Source organism: Saccostrea cucullata, unplaced genomic scaffold (genome assembly GCF_032062105.1).
Source record: "Saccostrea cucullata isolate Sc308-1 unplaced genomic scaffold, CSIRO_AGI_Scuc_v1 ctg8808, whole genome shotgun sequence".
In the NCBI taxonomy this organism is placed as follows: domain Eukaryota; kingdom Metazoa; phylum Mollusca; class Bivalvia; order Ostreida; family Ostreidae; genus Saccostrea; species Saccostrea cuccullata.
The window spans coordinates 5,737-27,530 of NW_026926124.1; the positions used below are offsets into that span (position 1 = coordinate 5,737).

At 36.0% G+C, this 21,794-nt stretch overlaps 1 protein-coding gene across 1 annotated transcript; it reads right to left on the bottom strand.

Annotated features, from left to right (window-relative positions):
- Nucleotides 1–11,763: 11,763 nt before the first annotated feature.
- Nucleotides 11,764–16,173, bottom strand: LOC134270845 (uncharacterized). Its single transcript, XM_062753090.1, has 2 exons — nucleotides 15,273–16,173; nucleotides 11,764–15,110 (listed from the first exon to the last, which is right to left on the bottom strand). Exons 1-2 carry the CDS (start codon nucleotides 16,171–16,173, stop codon nucleotides 11,764–11,766), a joined length of 4,248 nt encoding a protein of 1,415 aa, XP_062609074.1.
- Nucleotides 16,174–21,794: the final 5,621 nt, after the last annotated feature.

Here is a 21,794-nt window from a genome sequence, read left to right on the forward strand (position 1 = left end):
TTAAATTGATGCATAGCATCAAATCGCCAAAATATATTTCATTTTAAAGGAATTTCAAAACGAATCCACAAGAAAAATAAAAAGAAAATGCATTGTACATGTACTATGCATGGTACACATCTTTATGAATATAATTTTCAGTGTGATTAAACGAAATAAACAAATTTGTGTATAAGATTAGGGCATCCTTGCAAGCCAGAGGTCACCATGAGTCAACATGCACGTTGCCGTTGGTGCAGCGGCAACGTGTTGACTCAGGACCCCTTGCTTGCAAGAATGAAAATAGAGTGGTATCATCATAGAATTATTGAAGCAAATACAAGTACCACAAGGATCAAAAATGACTATTTTAGAAATCTATATGCCGCCAAAAAAGGACTTGCAACATGCTGATATCGTGGACATTTTGTCATGTTATGTGATAATGACGATGCTCTATCATAATAGGTGTAATAATTAATGTTTTCAAACAACATTTACTTAAGCCATTTTTCTTGAAAGCTAATACAAATTATAAGTTATTTTAGGCACTAGTACTGTTCTTCATATCCAGAAACTCAAAAAGTTTTGATTCTATGTCTTATGCACGTTTATCTTGGGGAGCAGTTCATGCAAACAATTTTTTAAAAAATTAAATCATAATTAATGAATATCTGAGGAGAAATTTAAAAAAAAACAAAAAAAAAAAAACACACACACACACACACACACACACACACACACACAACCATTTAGACAAAGTATACGGCAAATTTTGAAAACTTTTATTTACTAAGGTCTTCCGTTTCCAACGGAAGACCTTCTACTGATTCTGATGATTAAGATTATTCTTATTATTCTTTTTTTTTCCTTTTCCTAGACGCTAACTTTGAGGCCTCATATTTCACTCATTTCTCAATGGATTTTGCTCAAATTTTCAGAGTTTATAGACTTTACTAAACTCTAACAGAATTTTGTCTAGCATTCCAAAAATTCACTTCCGGTTTTGAGTTATTTCCCTTTAAACGAACATTTATAGGCTTTCATTTCCAGACAAAGGCTCTGAAATGGCAAAAGCTGGAGCAGAAATTTTACTGATTTTACACAATAGAAGGATTGAAGTTGTGCATGGCGGTTTTTGTTTTTCGATTTCTCTATTCAAAATGGTGCTATATAGGGGTCAAAAATTAGAACGCCTAAAAGAGCGAAAATTTACACATATTATGCTTTTTATCTTCTAAACTAAAAATATTTTGTTAAACATAGAGAACAAAATTTGTGCAGAATTTCAAGATCTTTTAAATGATATCTCAAAAAAAGGGCTGACCCCTAAATTAAGGGATCTAGAGGGGTCAAAAGTTTTTTCCAGATATCTCAAAAAGTATTGAGAATTTGTAATACGTCTAAGAAGCAAAGTTGTTCAAAATATCAAGCTTAATCTATTGAAGTCGTCAAAATGCGACCGGCGACGTCACTTCCGGTCAAACCGGAAGTCATCAGAAAATGCATATTTTTGCCGTTCTTGACAAGTTTTTGGGTAACATATGTCACTGGAAGCATAAAACTTAATTTTCCATCTATCGACATCTCTTCCGGTAACCGGAAATAGGCAAAAATAGCTTATTTTTTAAGGTTTTGATGCAAAATTGAAATTATAAAGTGACTGGAGACGACTTAGCTCGTTGTTTTCTTTTGTTGACGTCACTTCCGGTCAAAACAGGACGGAAGACCTACTCGTTGCTTTGCAACGAGCTTTGCTCTAGTTACTTTTATGTTGTTATCAACAAAGAGTTACTTCATCGAGGCAATAAAAAAATTTCTCCATGTGCACATTCATTACTTCTTGACCTGACACTTCCTTTGGGTCTCACAGAGCATAACATTAATTTTACAATTATAATCATATGGGAGGCGGGGTGGGTGTGGGTGGGGGGTAATCATCTAGTGAGCTCACAGCACCTCTAGTTTTGGCTCTCTATGGGTTGTTAAGATACTTAACAGAATATAACAGAATATAATGTGCGAAGTATATACATGTATAATAAAAGGAATTATCATATTTTGCTTTGACACAGTACGAAGAATACGTCAGAAAAATGAAATTAAATGTTGGGATTTTCATATTAAAAGCGCTCAAAAAAAATTATACACTAATTTTTTTTAAGAATATAAAAAAGTGAAATCTATCCTACTTTGTAGTTCTAACCTGATTAATTTTTTATACTCAGTCATTCTTTTCCGTGCTTAGTAACACAGATAAGGTAAGTAAATGTCGCTTTTAATTATAAAAATGTATAGATTTATAAAGGAAGCGCAAAAATGCACACACAAAAAACATGACATTACTATTTTCTTCTTAATAGCAATCATTAAAGAGAGTTAAAAATATTGAATATAGTCCGTTCCCAATTCATTTGACCGTTATTTCAGGTTGAGTGAAGACATTCTCCTTCTTTTGGTCAACACTTTTGTCAATTTTGTACAAAACAATGTAAGAAACCCTTTTGTGTATATAACAATACCAATGCTGAAGCAGTATATATGTCATTCCTATAAACGATAACTCAAAAATCGGCACTTGGTCATTTTTCACACTTGAGTTACCTGTCCTTAAAACACAGCATCGTTGTAGTAGAAGGATATGGAGATAACGAACAGTATTCAATATCAAAGTCCATAAAACAATACAAAATAAGAGCAGAGCAAACACGGACCCTCAAAACATCAGAGGTGGGATCAGGTGCCATGGAGGAGTGAGCATCCCCTGCCGACCGGTCACACCCGCCGTTTGTTCCTTGTCATGATAAGGAAATACCGGAAAAAATCCGTCGTCAATTCAGTGTATAAACTAGAGGTACTGTGAGCAATGAGCTCACTAAATGATACCCCCCGCCTCCCATATGTAAAAAATGGCAGTGTCCATGTTTTGCTGTGGAAAACTGAAAATATGTGTCGGATCGAAAAATCAAATAGGAGGTGCACAATGGCAATATGTAATAAAGATTCTGTGAAAGTTTCATCAAATTTCATTCAGTGGTATAGGAGGAGTTGCGGATAAGAGATGGGTAACCAAAAGCGTAACAGACGGACGGACGGACGGACGGAAATCCCGATTACTATATACCCTCCCACTTTTCAAGCGGGGGGTATAATAATGGACTAACAATTGGTATGAAAAACGTCAGTCAGCATTTGACTCAGTGATAAATTGTATTTGCTGACATGGTCATTGTATCGACCATAGAACTTACGAAATGATAACTTTAAACAGTCAACTACAAATAATTATTATAAATCTTTTAATGCTTCAATTAAAGGTATGCACAATTTATTATCTTATTTGATAATTTCCTATGCATATAAATCTATCTATGAAATGTTTTTACCATACGAGCAACTTGAAAAAAAAAATCGTTCAAAGGCCTAACATTTGGGAGGCGGAAGTGGGTATCATCTAGTGAGCCCATAGCTCAGTACCTCTAGTGTTGACTGTCTATGGGTTGTTTAGATAATTAATTAATTATAATTTAGATAATTAACGGGTATTTGTGCGAAGTATATGTATATATGTATAATAAAAGGAATGGTCTTCAATTAATTTTTCATTTTGCTTTGAAACAGAATGAAGAAAACGTTAGAAAAATGAAATTAAATGTTCTGATTTTCAAGTAAATAAAACTCTCTATAAAAATATACACAGAAAAGAGTGAAAAGTTGGAACAAAACAAGATTAAAACTAGCTACTGTGAGCACTGAGCTTAGTAAGTGATTCCCCCCGCTCCCGCCTCCCATATGATTATATCAGCATTTCGCAAAGTCTTTGCTTTACTCTGAGGAACACGAAATAAGCGACAGATCATAAAGTAAAATAGGTGGTCACAGTGGCATTATGTTATAAAGAATCTGTGAGAGTATTATTACATTCTATTCATTTATATGTGTCCGATCAAAAAGTAAGGTAGAGGATGCACAATGGCACTATGTAACAAAGATTCTGCATGTGAACGTCTCGTTCAATTTCATTCAGCGGTATAGGAGGAGGTGTTGTGAATAATTAAGAGATGGGTAACTCAAAGCGTTACAGACCGAAGGACAACCCGATTATTATAAATAACACTAGATTAGTAATATATAATAATACTACATTTTTCTGTCAGTACGATGATTCTCCAAGAACATACATTTTTCGAAAATTTATTTATAATTTCGGAATGTTGTTTTTAGGTTGTGAGACGCAAGCAGTGTAGGGAATTAAAGTGTAAAGGAAGCAATTTGTTTGCCAAGAAAAAAAATAAGATTTTTGTATCATAAAGGATATATATTTCTATTAGATATAGCAATTGCATATGTAATATATCCATCCAATTCAAATTTTAATATATAGGAATTCTCGTTTATATTAACGATAAAAAGTCGTGAAGTTGATTAAAACAAAAACCATTCACAAAAAACTTTGCATATACATTTATAGACAGAGTTCGAGGGCAACGTGCATGTTGTTGATCCCAAGAACCCAAATGTCTGCCTGAGGCCGTTTGGCAAAAGGCAGACACTTTGGTTCGTCGGTCGACAAAACGCATTTTGCCCAAAAACATAGTCAATGAATAATTTATCTTTCATTTCATTTTTGGACATGCATGTATTTTGTACTATCTTCCGCGATGTAGCTTCAAAACAAATTTTCTGTAAATATAAAGAGTTTAATAGTCTAGAAAATGTCATAATATCTTAATAGGCAGCACGATTGTAGAAACAGCCATATATACTTGACCTTGAATAGCTGATAAGTAAATATTTGCTCTCTATAAGAGTTTTAAGCATAGTTTTGACAAAATTTCTTGTACAGTTAAACGTCAAACTAAAATTGTTAAAACTAAGAGTTAAAGTTTTAAACGAAAAGGAGGAAAAACTATAATAAATAAAACTTCAAGGTTGAATCGTAAAAGTATAGGTAAGGATAAATATACCCCCACCATTTTTCACGCACAGGTATCAAGATAGTATAATTTTAAGAGCAATAATTAGTAACAAAAAGGAACCATCTTCGATAGCCAAGGGTTTACGATCCATTCCTCTTCTACCAAAAGGGCACTGAAAAGTGAAGCATCTTCTATCAGAATGCATAAAAATAAATCAAGACAGCATTCGATATCGAGCCCGATACAAATTGCGCCACTTATGTTTCGCACAGGGCAAACTAACACACACACCCTCACAAACCCTCTCTCTCACTAGTACACATAAACACACGTTTTGCGATATACCCTCTAACTCCAGGGGATAAAAAGATCTTTAAGAAATGATGTAATAATGGACACTGACAAAATATTCATACGGGAGACGGGGGGCGTGCTTGATTGGTAGCTTGAATTTTCGGAATTGGCGGAATTACAATCAAGTTCGCCGGAATTCAATTCCGGTGTAACGACGAAAAGTGACCCCCGTAGATTGTCCAGGGGGTCATTTTTCTACGTAGAAAAATGACCCCAGGTCAATATTCTACAACAATTAATGTCATTTTTCGACTGTAGAAAAACATTCCAGACCAGTAATTCTACGACTCCACACACGTTGAAAAATGACCCCCATAGAAATTTGACTCCCTACTTTTTTTATACTATAAAACCTTATATCTGTGTCTCCTGATATTTTTTTCATACTTCAAATGTAAATAGGGGGGAATTTTATATGTACTATAATCCTTTTCAACATATATTTGATTGCATATCTTAAAAGTAGCATCAAAATCAATGTACAATGTATCTGGTATGGATTTATTTTTGGCTTGCAGAATCCCAATGAAAAACTTCTAGAGTACTGTGCAACAATATATTCAAGAATTGATGTGAATCAGAAATTCCAAAGAACATTTCGACGATTTGAAATCACATGATTTTTTCCAAAATCAACAGCTTAAAAACCTACAACTTTTCAAGTTTATACACAACCATTTCCCACGATAAATTAAAGTCTAGGCTTTTTTACATCATTGACAGGTGCTTTTTTAATAAAAAATACAACTCGTTAATTTACTTACCTGGTTATGAATTATTTGCAAAATTATTTTGTTAAAATACAACCTGATTGCTCACAAACGTACTCTAAAGTTGAAATAATAAGATACTTGAGTTTCTCATTTACAATATGTATGTGGTTTTTGGAGACCAGGTCTTCCAACAATCTATTGGAATTGCCATGGGTAACAATTGCGCTCCGTTATTAGCAGACCTATTTTTATACTCATATGAAGCAGGATTTGTGCAAAATTTTTTGTGTGAAAAGAGGAAAACACTCGCTGTGGCCTTCAACTCGACATTTAGATATATCGACGACGTCGTTAAAGTCATATCATTTCGTAAGTTCTATGGTCGATACAATGATCTTGTCAGCAAATACAATTTATCATTGAGTTAAATACTGACTGACGTTTTTCTTACTAATTGTTAGTCCATTATTTATAAACTGAATTGACGACGGATTTTTCGTTATTTCCCGATCATGACAAGGAGCTCACGGCAGTGTGAGCATGGGATAGTCACTCCTCCATAGCACCTGATCCCACCTCTGATGTTTCGGAGGTCCGTGTTTGCTCTGCTCCTATTGTGTATTGTTTTATGGAATTTGATATTGAATACGGTTCGTGATCTCCATATACTTCTTCATTAAGGAGCATAAATTTATGATTGTATTTTAGGTGTTTTTTATCATTCAAAAGTTTTGTTCCGAAAACGGCATGATATGTTTCTGATAACCATAAACTTTGAAATTTTTTACAAATCCAAAAACATAGCATAGAAGTAAGAAAAGCAAAGTAATTAAATTATATATTCAATTCCCTAAGCTCTTACCTTTAAACTTACATATAAATCTGTATGAATTCTGCTTTAAAATACATACTTTTTAACTACCTTATATAAGGAACTATACTTTTTCCTGTAAATGCGGGAAATACCATACACATCGAGAATGTCCCTCCCAGTCTAAAGTTATAGGCAAGGTTCAAGTTTTTGCGGACAAATAGACAAACAGACAGACGGATGGACAGGTAAAAACTATATAAATAAAACTTTATTTTGAGTTTTGCAAATTATTCATTCAGGGTAAAATCAAAGATATATAATTATATAATTTTGGAAACTTTTAAAACTTTTTTCTGGCACCAGCGAGAAAATGACCCTTTAAAGATTAAAATGACAACTGTAGAAACTTACTGTATCAAATGTAATAAACAATTCTATGAATGCGCATATCTTTGCCCTAATAGCCTTAGAACATTTTAATACATGTAGATATTGTTTTCCTTTAATGGGGATAAAACGGTTTGTATTATTAATGTTAGGTATTGTATAGCTTTGATTTCGTTATTTAAGCTTAAACGCTTTCAGAAATTAACACTTCAAAGCATAACACATGCATAAGGCTGCTTGATATTACCCGTATACATTCGTCTAACAAGAATATTCCTACCAAAACGAAAGTTTTTGCATAAATTTTGCACGAAAGAGATTGGAACAACAAGAAGCACAATGGCTAAAGCAGCATTTTGAAAGATATACTGTAGACATCGTGCGAAAATATTTTTCATCAAATAAAACTGCGTCCCATAGTCACACTGTTGGTGCTACATGTATATCCAAGACATTTTATTTGTTTCAAATCAAATCTTGGCTACTAACTGACTAACTAAGAGACCAAAATTGCAATAACTTCAGTATGTAAAAAAATGAATTAATTAAATAATACAGTAACTTTATTTTCTAAGACAAAACTAAATAAAGCATTAGTTTTAATTAAGTCACAACATATCAAGGAAAACAATTTAATCCTGCATTTATAATATAAAGATTAGTTATTAATTAACTTCTTGACACCCCCCCTCTCTCTTTCAAAATATATATAAGTTCATTGCACTACCATTACATATGGGAAAAATATGCAAAAATTATCCATACCAGGATTCGAACCCATTCCCTGGTAAAAGTACTAGTTGGAAGCCCACCACCATATCCACTAGACCATTTCGGACACGATTCTTTTGCACATTTTGCATTTCGTTTGGAGAATAATTTTTATTCAATTTTTGCGTTTTTCAAAAATGTGCCTCTTTGAAACAAAAATCGAAAATGGCAGTTTTGAATAAAATTCCTGCCTCTTTCTGTATATACCAAAATTATTTTGTTTCAAGGAGGCACTTTTTCAGAACAATGGGGATTCCCTATTGAAAAAAGGGAAAATCTGATATATTTTTCCGTAAGACTAATTTTCACATCATTTAATGGCAAATTGGAAGTCAATACACACCTTCCAAATATTGTTTCTCGTTGTGCTTTTTATATTGTTGCATTTGAAAAAAAATAATACGAGTTTCTGCAACATAAAAATTCTTCTTTTAATCTGCTACACATTTAGGGAAAATAACAAAAGAACTGCAACACCCTCTTAAAATGTTGACTAGACATCAAAAATACGTTACATATATAATGTAAATATGATAAATTTGAATTGCATTAGTTAAAGAAAAATAAGCATATGTGTAAATATTTCTGCTAATTTTCCTTGTTTCCCTGTCAGTTAAAAGCATTTTATAATTAAAGAATAAATAAAATATGTAATCAGGTAGAAGGTAGATGGTACCTGTTTATGGACACACGGAGCGCGGACGTAAGAGACAACACCTATGGGGATTTTGTGGTTCTTCAGGATTGGAGTTTGGTAAACACACTGTATCGCTGGTTTCCGTAAGTTTCCTCTCATTATACAACATACACTTTATAGGGCGAGCTAGTCAAATCTTATAATTTTAAACAAAAAATTGTTTCCTATTGCACGCACAGCATACCCACTGTACACAATTTGGAATTATCTTATTAGATAGAACAAATTCATCAAATCATTTTCATGCATAATAATTTTTTTTACTAAATGTTTTCCAATATTTTAATTAAATTTGCTTAGATTTTTTCATAGCACATTCTGAAAAAGGTTAATACACCTATACATGTGAAGAAAATGAAAAAAAGATGAGTGAGAAGGACATGCAGAATGCCTATAGATTCAGATAATGAAAATCTTATTCAGTTTGTGAATTAAGCATTCAGAATTAAGTCTTTCTTATTAAGATTTATAAAATTTCAATACACAAAACTCTCCTGAGAAAAAAATTCCCCGAAAAAATATTCTTTTAATTAGAAATAATAAGGTATATTCTTGGGATTCGAACCCTACAGCAACAAAATCTTGAGTTTCATATTGCTTCTTGTGTAACAATTTACCACTACACCACCTGGTGGAGGGTGCCATTCAAATCATATTTTGTGATATGACCCTTGTCTTAAAACACTCTAAGTGTAATTCTCAGAAATGTGTGAATGTTTTGTCTTTAACGTATATTTTTAAGGTGAAGTGGGTCCTTGCTTCAAGTTTTTGTTCACCAAAAATGAATATTTTTACACAAACGTTTTAGATTAACTTTCAAACAATGAAGTGAAGACCCATATACATTAGAAAAATTGTGTTTCTTTGTAAGATGTTTGCAAATTGTTGAGATTTACATAATGTACACTTTACTGTAAGATGAACTATCAAAGAAAATTTTGATATTTTTGAGATTTAATTATTCATTTTTATGTTTGTCGCTCTAAAGACGGTTCGCTCCTCTTATTCACCCATCTTTTCTAGAAAATTTACCCAAAATTTTTTATCTATCACTTCAGAAATTTAAAAGAATGAGGTACCACAGCACTGATGCTTGTTCCTTTGGATTTTGATTTGTCTCGGACCGAAGCTGTCAAGTTCGAAGTCATTCGGATGTCCACAAAAGGTCCTTTACTATTTTACTATACATTTGAGTTATTTTAAGAAATATTTAAAAAATGTTAATGAATAAATTAAATAGACCAGGATAGTTTGGAGACGGGGTAGGGGTGCTGGTGGAGGGAATATTTTGTCACCAATGCTATGCGAGAAAAAGAAGATAATGGGGTTGTTTTTTTAATACAGAAAATATAAATTAAATTTTGAAGGGTAGGCAGTCTATCAGAAATACTTGACAATAAAATATCTCTTGAGCATAGTAGTTTTTGAATTTGACATTATATATTTGACCTCTTCACGTATTTGTATTGCGTATAGTTTTTTTTCAGATCGATCACTATTCGTTATTTTTACCTTTAACATTTTATAATAAATAACAATAGACAAAGCTGTCTATAAATATTTTATTAAGAATATTTTACTTCCCCCCCCCCCCCCAGAAAAACTAGGTACACAGAAAATTTTATACGTACGTTAATGATGATCCTGTAAACGGATTTGTTATCATGCATCAGCAAACCCACATTCACGATAGATACCTACCTAATCACGACAAGAACCAAGGGTCCCAAAAACCTAGATGACAAAATCGGTGCTGCCCTGTCAGGTCTTAAAAGCTGGATTCTCGGATGTTCAAAAAGAAATCAACAAACTTTGGTAACTTTACTTCTGATACATCATTAAAAATCCAAATAGGAAGCAATTCATATGCTAAGCTGAGAAAGCAAGTTATTGATAATATATCATACTGTATAATTTCAGTCTAATTAAAACAAAGGCACCACAAAGCGGATCATCCCCTCTCAAAATTCAAAGCAGCATTCGACGAAAGTGACGTAATTAGCATAGTGAACGATGTCGAATGCCGCCTTGATCTTTGTGAGAGAATGTTTCTCTTTGCAGTGTCCTTGTTATATTTTATATTGAGTTCGACTAAGAAATGTTCAATAATTATTCTTGTAATTTGAAAAAAGGAGAAAATATTTACGACAAGTTAATATTTCAAATCTCAATTTTTTAAGGCAGTGAGACCAAAAGAGAGAAGGGGTTTGAATTGTGAAAGGAGAATTGCAATTTGCTTGCAGATACAGCAATGTCCTTTTAACATGCACAAAGATTTATTTTAATAAATCGACGACATATCAAACGAAAATGTCTGCAGCTGGCGCATTAGTTCAAAGGATATTCTGGTATAGATGCACGGGTATATGCCTTGTGTCTCTTTAAGAGAAGGCACTTGAGATCGATAGGATGCACATTTACATTATAATTAATTTTTAAATGTAAACAATTACACATAAGGGGCGGGTCAACCTACTATAATACAAGGGAAATGATTGGTACTAGAGAAGGTGCAGAGTCCAATACATACACCTGAATTTAAATTAAAAAATAATTACATTCTGCACCATAGATGGATCGTACAGTAATTGTCGCTGAATCGAACTTATGGACTTATGATAGAAAATCAAAGTACTGTACTGAAAGTTGTGTTACGAGTTAATGGTATTGTTTAATCGTGTTTTTGTTGTTTAACTCCCTCGCGAGAATTTTTTACTCATATTGTAGTGACCTGTAAGTCTGCGAGCTCAGCTACAGGCCAATACAGGGGCTCGGGAACCACGAGGGATCACTAGGCCAGTATCAGGTTGCAAACTCATTTATTGTTAGATCGTACCAAAGTGTTTCGTACCACACTCCTCCCCCTCATAATTTTTAAGAGATGTACAGTGCGTTATTATATTTATGAAATAGTCAGCTGGGCCAGAAAAATCAAGCCACTTTGACTATATACAAGTAAAAAATCATCAGAAGGGAATAAAAGTTCATTTGGAACACATCCTGGAAGAAAAAGCATAATTATACAAATAATTAAAAAAACATATAAATTCTACAGAGGGAGGAGTGGATAAGAAGGAAAAGATATTCAAATACATATAATTCTAATTAAAATTTCCAATGACATCATGATTAATCGTCCAAAAGACAAAAATCCTTCATCCACTTAGGTGCCTGTCGTTTTCGAGCAGGTCTTTCGCAGATCTCCAGATCATCTGATGATTCATCCTCATGTCCTTCATTTGTGGGGCTTACGGCATCATCTTCGTAAGAACTGGACTGAGGTAATTCCTCCTGTACTTGATTTTGCTGTTTGGATTCCTTGTCACTGGGTTCTGGGTGAAGAACTGAATGTCGTAGCCTTTTAAGCCATAAGGGTAGATCTCTGTCTTGACAAAGTTTTAATCTGTCATGGTGGACCACCTTGTTTTCCTTTTTCCCTTGGATTCTGTATAGCACATGATTAATCTTATAAACAATGACAAAAGGGCCTATCCATGGCTTCCTCAACTTCTTCGATTGGCCTACTTTGGAAGAGGTATCCACCATATATACCACATCACCCACCTCATGGCTTCTTGTGTTTGATTTTATGTCATAGGTCCTCTTCTGACGGAGTTGTGCTTCCCCCAAGTTGTCCCTCGCAGCTTGATGACACACTGAAAGAGCCTCCTCCAAATTTTCCACATATCCTGCTGGGTTTTGCCCTGGTATCTTCCTTCCTAACATTATATCTAAAGGTTGAGAAACTTCTCTCCCCAGCATCATTCTGTTTGGTGTGAATCCCGTTTGTCGATTGACAGTGGCACGGACTGCCCCAGCTATTTGTTGGAGGTGTAGGTCCCAATCTTTCTGTTGTGAGATGTTTTCCATATAACATCGGATGGCTTGGAGAACAAGACGATTGTATCTTTCGACCTGTCCATTTGAGCAGGGTCTGTATGGGGTGGTTCTCGTCTTTGTTATTTGGAGTAGTTTACACACTTCCTGAAATAAGCGGCTCTCGAAATTTCTACCCTGGTCAGAGTGAAGCTGGAGAGGGCACCCCAATCGAGATACAAAACCTTCCACAAATGATGTTGCTACTGTCTCCGCTTCTTGATCAGGCAGTGCGTAACACTCTAACCACTTGGTGAATTGGTCGACTATCATTAAAATGTACTTGTTCCCTTTGCCGGACTCCACAAATGGACCCATCAGGTCAATATGCACTCTTTCTAAGGGTGCTCCAGCATGGTATTGGCCAAGGCCTGCTTTGGCATGTACATTGGCTTTCTTGTTGACATTACATACTGGGCACGTTCGGACATAAGACTCGCAATCTGAACTCATTCCAAACCAGATATACTTTGATTTCACCTTCTGTAGGGTTTTCTGCTGTCCCATATGGCCTGCTAATTTGTTGTCATGAGATCCTTCTAGAACACAATTTTGTAGTGACTTTGGGACCACAAGCAATAGTCGGGACATAGAGCCATCTATCCACTCATAGAAAAGGATACCATTCAAAATTCGTAGTTGCGATGAGCAGTTCCAAAAGTATTTTACAGCTCTACTGGAAAGGGACAGGTCCAGTTCAGTTGGAACATAGTTTTCTGCCTTCCATTTCATTAAGGTACTTGTGTTTAAATCTTGCATTTGTGCATCTCTGATTTCTTCATCTGTTAAGGCAGAAGCCCAGTTACATGCATCCTTGTCTATGGTGTTAGGTGTTTCCTTTGGTTTATCAGTTTCTTGAAGGGTCCTAACTGCTAGGGGGATTACATCATCAACATCCTCCTGGAAGCGTTCCCATTGAGCATGCATCCGTCGACAGTAACTACAGCCCCCACAAGGTAGCCTACTGACATCACAACCAGCATTGTAACAGTCACAGGACAGGGCATTTGTTGACATTCTGGAGAGGCCATCAGCGTTCTGGTGTTTCTTTCCACTTCTGTGCTGGATGGTAACATCATATTGTGATAACTCTTCTAGCCAGCGAGCTAGTTGCCCCTCAATATTTTTGAACCCAATTAACCATGCCAGACTGTTGTGGTCTGTCCGCAAAATGAAAGGTCTGCCCAGTAGAAAATATCGGTAGTGACGAGTAAATGCTACAACAGCTAGCAACTCCCTCCTAGTAACGCAGTACTTCCGTTGAGTAGATGTCAAGGTCTTGCTGTTAAAACTGATTAAGACTTCCTTACCACACTGAATCTGGGACAGCTCTGCTCCAATAGCCATGTCCGAAGCATCCGTGTCCAATATGAACATGCCATCATCAGAGGGATATCCAAGAACTGCAGGGTTAGTCATTGCCTCTTTAAGGGAAATGAATGCTGTGTCCTTCCCTTTATTCCAGATAAACTTGGTCTTTGGCCCTGTGAGAGTGTACAGAGGTGCTGCTATCTCTGCAAAACTCTTTATATGCTCTCTATGGTAGTTAACATACCCAAGAAATGCTTCAAGGTCCTTCTTGCATTTGGGTGTCGGCCATTCTGCCATACATTTCACACTCTCGGTAGTGATGCTGACCCCTTTTTCTGTAACCAAGCGACCAAGGAATTGAAGCTCCTTCCTGAAGAGATGACATTTTTTTGGTTTTAATTTGAGGTTATGGGTCCTAAATCTTTCAAATACTGCTCTTAGATTTATTAAATGTTCCTCAAAATTCTGACCTAAGACTATGACATCGTCTAGGTAAGCAAGGCATTCTTTCCAGTTAAGACCTTGTAAAACTAACTGTATCACTCGTTGAAAGGTTGCAGGGCTATTGCATGTTCCAAATGGCATTCGTACAAATTCAAATAGGCCATACCTTGTGATGAATGCCAACTTGTGTCTATCATCAGGGTCTACCTCTATCTGATAATATCCCTGTGCCATGTCAAGCGTGCTCATAAAGTTGTTTTTTCCAAGAGTGTCTAGACATTCCTCCATGTTCGGGAGTGGGAAAGCATCTTTCTTGGTGACTTTATTAACTCCCCTAAAATCAATACAATACCTAACAGTCCCATCTTTTTTCCGCACCAGGACCGGTGCTGACGACCACTCAGAAACTGATGGAACGATGATACCTTTGTCCAGCATACTTTTCAGATGCTCCTCTTCCTCTGATTGGAATCCTAGTGGTGTGCGCCTCAATTTGGATTTCACCGGGTGGGCATTGCCAGTGTTTATCTTGTGTTGGATCCCTTTGAACAGTCCCAAGTCAAAGTCTCCTTTAGAAAAAATGTCTTGGAATTCCAGAAGAAGGTGTTTAACACTTTGACTTTGCTCTGAGGTTAGATCTCTTGTTGATCTATCTGCTAGGTCTATCAAGTGGTCTGGTAATTCGACAGGAAAACATTCATTCGTCTTGCTGTGGTCTTGTAGTATTCCACCATTGGCGACTTGGTCCACTTCAGAAACAGTCCCAATCACTACATTTTTCTGAAGTTTAACTGGTCTTGTTGACAAGTTGCGCAAGAGGACTGGCACTTGATCACTGTTATCAACTAAAGCATGTGGTGAAAGCAATCCCTTAACATTATGACATGGTTTGAAAACCAAAGTACCAGCTATGTGCTGGTCCAAATGGCCAAGAACCTGCACTGATGAAAATGGTTCAAATCTCACTTTTTGACTTCATTTCACTCTAGCTATTTGAACTTGTTTACCTCCTGCATCTAGTAGAGTTGCATTTATCCGTTTGCCACCAAGGACTATCTGTATTTCATTAAGGTCAATGGTAGCGTTTTGTGCCTTTAGAAAATCCAGACCTAATATGACGGGATCAGATATGTCAGCTATAAGGGCAGTCCAGGTGATTGGGTCTTCTTGTGTGTTCCCAATACAAATCTGAATGTTTTTACAGTAGTTAGCCTCAATAAAGTCAGAATTTCCTGCACCCTTCATGGTTACTTTTTCTCCACGAACTAAGGGTGGGGTGAAAGTGTTGGCGAAAGCTTGGCTGATAACTGTTATCTGGGCTGCCGTGTCGACAATAGCTTGAACAGGTTTTCCATTAATAGAGATCCCTAGCATCAAGTTGTATGGATGTGTTTGACTGTTGTCATACATTCGTATGTCGTAACTGGTTGGACTAGTCCTGGTTTCTCTCTTCGGTGATCTAGGGGATGGGGAACGGGACCTGTGTGACCTTTGGCATTCTCTAGCAAAGTGACCTGGTTGTCCACAATTGAAGCACTGTGCTGCTTTGAGTGGTGAAGAGCTGGAAACAGAACTAGAAGTACTGTCTGTTTTCCGTGGTGGAGACTGTGACCTTGTGGAAAGTTGTTTATTCATTAGGTTAATGATTTTATCCACTTTAGCGTTGGTCGCCTCCAGCCCACTTTTGAGTTCAGCTATTTCTTCTGAAAGTTTGTCTACTCTGCTTTGGGGTCGTATTGGTCTAACTTCAAATTCATTCAACAAGCCCAAGTCACTATCAAGGTCATCCTCTTCAAAACGAACCTTCCTCACCTCCGGCTTCTTAGCGCCTAAGATTAATCTCTGATTATTGAGTGCAGCCTTTACCAATTGTAAGGCCGTCTCAAGGTCAGGAGGGTCTTTGTCCATAGTTGTAAGTGCTGCTCTTTTATTTTCGAGGCCCTTCAGGAAAGTGTCAGTAGCTATTGTTTCTTTTACACAGTCTGGAGCCTGTGGGTAGCCTTCACTTACCATCTCTTCTTGATTTTTTCTGCAAATTCATCAACAGATTGGTCCCCTTGCTTGATATCCTGGAGATTCTTCCTAATTGTGTGAGGGAGATCTCGCTGGCCAAATCTTGTTTTCATCTTTGCACAAAGTGATGAGAAACTGCTCTGTACTTGGGCTGAACATGTACAGTAATACTTTAATGCTTTGTCACGCAAAGATTCAACTAGGCGTTCCAGTCGTTGTTCATTGTTCCAGTTATATCTTGTCGCTATCATGTTGAACTGCACAATGTATGGATTCCATTCCGATTTTCCATCGAAGGTAGCCATCTTTGGTGGGGGAGGGCCCATAGTTTGATAACTCGTCATGAGATTTGGCTTCTGTCCACTTTTCACTTTTTGTGAATTTCCATCTGTGGTTACCTTAGCAGCAGTGTTCCCACTGGGCGGGCCAGACAAAAGCCAGCCACAATTAGCAGTAGCACTGTCACTAGGTAACGAGGTGTTTTCCTTTTTGATGTCCATTTTAGGTTTCATCCATGGATTACCACCACCATAAACACCATGTGGAGCCAAATTACCGACAGCATTTTCATTTATTTTCAGTAACTTTTCTTCATATGTTTTTCTAAGGTTTTCCTCAAACTGTGTTTGCATGAGTTCATAGTGTTCTTGCGAAGCCTTCATTTGCTCCTTAAAGTCACTCGACATTTTTTCCATTCGGTCATCCCATTCCTTCTTAAGTGCCTGAATTATCTGTGGTGGTGTGTCTAGAGAAACTTTTTCTTCATCGAACAGAGTTCTTATGGTACTATAGGTGCCCTGTAGGAATTGGCGTATGTCATCCTCTGTTATAAAGCCCTTTTCCTCCCGTAGTTTAAGGATAGCTGTGGCTCTGTGCTGACCAATTCCTTCGAGTTCAATTAGGTCCTCATAAGACGCAGTATTCAAGTTTATAGCAGGCATTATTCTATTGATTTTAAATCCTCCTCAGATACTTGTATGTCTAAAATGTCTTCTGGTAAAACTCTGAAACAACTTCTGTTAATGTCCTCAGTCAACCTTCTGCTCCAGATCAAGGCCAATTCTGTACCTGGATGGATGCCGTCGTAAAAAACAGAAAATTTGTAAGAAATCCTTACACCGTTGTTCTTCTTCTTGCGATTGTCTGTGTCCTTGCGTCTGCGTGTTATGTCCTTATTAAATCGCAAAGTAGATTGTCCAATTTCTGAATTTATTGCACGAATATTTGCATTTAAAGCTTCCACTTGCCTGCAAATTTCAATGTCTTGGCTTTTGAATAAGTCTGGATTGGAATGACCTTTGTGCCGATTATATGCCACAATTGAGTAGCACGGTATTTCAATGAATTTCGCTTTTATATCTTGGAACTTGGATACAATTGTTATGGCTCTTCGGTATTGTGCGGTAATGGTATCTATGACAGTATTGTCCCAGCAGCGAACTTGAGTAATTTTCCCCTCTTTTCTGGTAATGTCACAAGTCCCAAGCCAAATATAAATCAGTGCTGAACCAAAGGCTCTGGACTCCAATCTGTGTTCAAGTTGATCTACCGCCTTTTCAGTTTGCAGGCCACTTTGGCACCACAACTCGACAAATCTCAGGGGGGTCTTATTTTTAAGAGCAAAACCTTTGCTGTCTGACAGAAGAATTGGTGTGTGACACAGTGACCCTTGTGGTGTTGTTTGTGGCTTACTGAGAAAAGCTTGTATTTTTGGTCCAGACAATGACATGAACAAAATAATATGCAATATGATTATATGAAGATTGAAGGGTTGAATACAAAAATAATATGACGTATGAAATTAGAAATTCAAACAAAAACTCCAAAATAAAATTGCTTGAATGATATCGCAAAAATTTGTATGTAATTGAAAAAAAATTTCGAATTGTGACAGCTATGGGTTTCCGTACCCAAATTTACAAATTAAAAATCAACACTGACGCTAAATGGAGAATGAGATAGAAGTATAAAATTTTAAAAATGATTGTCAAATAGTAGCGTAGTAATATTGTCACACTTGATAAATTAATTTCTCCTATACTGTGAGAAACCAAGTTTGACAAAACGCGGGAATGTCCGAGTTTCCTCGACACTATTGCCTTACGCTAATCAAAATACAAGAAAAATAGAAAAAGGATATGTATATTTTTCAACTGGACGTAGAATCGGTCACTTCTGACACCAGTTGTAGTGACCTGTAAGTCTGCGAGCTCAGCTACAGGCCAATACAGGGGCTCGGGAACCACGAGGGATCACTAGGCCAGTATCAGGTTGCAAACTCATTTATTGTTAGATCGTACCAAAGTGTTTCGTACCACAATATTATATGGAGACACCACCACTTACCTTTGGAGAGCTGCAAATATTTTCATATTCTCGGCGCTCATGGCCATTGTGCAGGGAGGTATCTTTTTCGAGCCATTACCTACTGCGACACAGGACCGAGTTTATAAGGTCTCATCCTCATCCGAAGTACTAGTCTCCACGTCCCATGGGATTCGAACCCACAACGGTATGATGAACTCCTTATTTCGCGACTCTAGAGCAGACAATCCAGCCACTGCATCACACGGGCAACTTGGTGGTATTGAATTTATAATTATATCTAAGTGAGCTTGTCTCCGATCTATATTTAAGTTATGTGCATTATGTGCAATGTTGAAAAATATCAATTTAATTTTTTTTGTTTAATTTGAGAAATGAAATTATATATCGATCGTTTTATTTGCATCTTTCACTGTATTTTTAATACGTAGACTAGACAAAATTGCATGTATTACGCACCACTTGTTCATTCTTATTTGTGAATTGAACATTTGCCAGTGTAACGACGAAAAGTGACTCCCGTAGAATATTGACCGGATGACATTTTCTACGTAGGAATTTGACTCCGTTGTCAATATTCTACTATTCTAATGACTCACTTTTTTGTAGAATTTATGGCCTTGGGGTCGTTTTTCTCATTGTGCATTGTAGAAAATGACCCCGTAGAATAATGAAACCTTGTCATTTTTTGATGCAAAAACATTCGTTTTGCTAGGAATATCCTTTTTAGTCGAATGCTTATCAGTAATATCAAGCAGCTTTAGGATATGAAGTGTTCATTTCTGAAAGTTTTAAAGCTTAAATAAGAAAATCAAAGCTATACTATACCTAACATTATAATACAAACAGTTTTATCTCTATTAAAATGTTCTAAGGCTATTAGAGCAAAGATATCATTCATAAATTTGTTTATAACATTTCCATGGTTGTCATTTTAATCTTTAAAAAGATCATTTTCTAGCTGGTGTCCAAAAAAATTTAAAAAGTTCCATTTTTGTTAATCTCTTTTATAGAAAACAAAAATACGAAAAATAGATTTGGAATTTTTCGTGAAGTAACAATTTAGCTCTCAATTAAAGTAATTTGTTTCTGAACAAAATATTAAAACAGTAACCATTGAAAGGTAACAGAGAACAGAATATTATCAGTAAAAATGCCTGGAAAGTTTTTGAGACACTTGATATCTTTTGATAAAAACAAAAACGAAAACAGCTTTCCAAACAAATATCTCAAACTAAGAGGCCCAAACATTAACAATATCACAGGTAGGGAATTATTACGTACAAAGAATTAGCGCAAACTAAATTATATAATTATTATGCACATTGAATACTTCACCACTTTCTTAATTTGACATGTTCAAGGCTAATCAAAATATGTCAACTCTTGTGTTAAAGCTGTGTTTTAAATTCATATTTTCTACTTTAGCTCCTCCACTTTCAAAATTTGCATGCACATTTATTTTCTTGATTTAGCCACTCATGAAATTCTGTGAGCTTTAATACGCAAAATAAATATTTCAATTCTCCTGAATACGTAATATTGCGACTACCAATGAGTACCTCACAGTTATCTAACTTACTATCGCTCTTTTGCGGAGGAGTCGAGAAAGCTGAAATTTAATCTCTTGGGCACATGACATCGTTTACAGTAGTGACAATCGAATGATTCGAACAATTTTATGCCGAAAACACAATATTTTGCCAGATAGTGAACTCTAAATAGTAGATTGTCAAATAAGGAAAGTTTAGAATATTTTATCTGCTTAAAAATTTGACGATTTTCAATGAAAATTTAACGAGAAGAATCAGCTTAATTAAAAATATCGTTAAAAATGTGACAATTAGGATTGGCTCACCTCAAAAATTTATTAGGCTGGTTCAGCGATTGTTTAGCAAGGTATTCCACCAGGATTTTTTAGGCGTTCAGATTTTAGAACGCAGTTCGCAGTTCGCTATTCGCAATTCAAAAGTGAACTGAGTTCTAGAACGCAGTTCGCAATTCAAAATTAAAACATACGCTGTGTGGTCTGAAATTTTGGGGGGTGGGGTACTAGGGGCCAGATACCACTTCTATGAAAAAATGGTGATGGTACCATCTCTAGTTTCCGAGATAGGATCTTCTAGTTTTTTGCCCTACTATATAATACTATACGAATAAACATCGGGCTCGGGGACATCGAAGTCCCCTACCCTGGGGTCTGAAATTTTGGGGATGGGGTACTAGGGGCCAGATACTACTTCTATGAAAAAATGGTGATGGTACCATCTCTAGTTTCCGAGATATCGTCTTCTAGTTTTTAGCCCTTCTATATAATACTATACGAATAAACATCGGGCTCGGGGACATCGAAGTCCCCTACCCTGGGGTCTGAAATTTTGGGGGTGGGGTACTAGGGGCCAGATACTACTTCTATGAAAAAATGGTGATGGTACCATCTCTAGTTTCCGAGATAGGATCTTCTAGTTTTTTGCCCTACTATATAATACTATACGAATAAACATCGGGCTCGGGGACATCGAAGTCCCCTACCCTGGGGTCTGAAATTTTGGGGGTGGGGTACTAGGGGCCAGATACCACTTCTATGAAAAAATGGTGATGGTACCATCTCTAGTTTCCGAGATATGATCTTCTAATTTTTAGCCCTACTATATAATACTATACGAATAAACATCGGGCTCGATATTTTGAATACATGTTTTTCATTCCTAAAAATAGCAGGAAAACCCATTCTTGTCATACTTCTCTTAGGAAAAACCCCTTGGATTTTATACGAAACTATCTTTAGCTGCCACATGTAATACTTGTAAATTATTAATCGCATTGTCTCTGTATTAACATAAGAAATTCGAAAAAAAAAAAAGAAAAAAGAACTCGTGTTTATTTTCCGATTACATGTATTCTGATTTTTATATTTTATTCAATAACTGTAATGTTATTCACTTCTGAAATTTCATTTCAACTATAAAGTCATTTCGGAATTATATTTTTTTTAACAAAAAAATGTCTACTAAAATATGACAGATTAGATCTACATGAACATGTGTATAATTTAGTAAATAGGGTTTTAGGGGTTTACCATTTTAACTAAGAGAGAAAGTGCATAATTTGTGATCTAGTCCATATCTTACTTATGGATAAATTTTGTGGGATTTTCTTTTATAAAAAGAATGCTAATGACTTGAAGGTTT

Coding starts and splice junctions, on each gene's coding strand:
- LOC134270845 (XM_062753090.1), bottom strand. CDS start 16,173: ATGGACAAAGACCCTCCTGACCTTGAGACGGCCTTACAATTGGTAAAG. Junction 15,111..15,272: donor AACTCTACTAGATGCAGGAG/GTAAACAAGTTC, acceptor CACATGCTTTAG/TTGATAACAGTGATCAAGTG.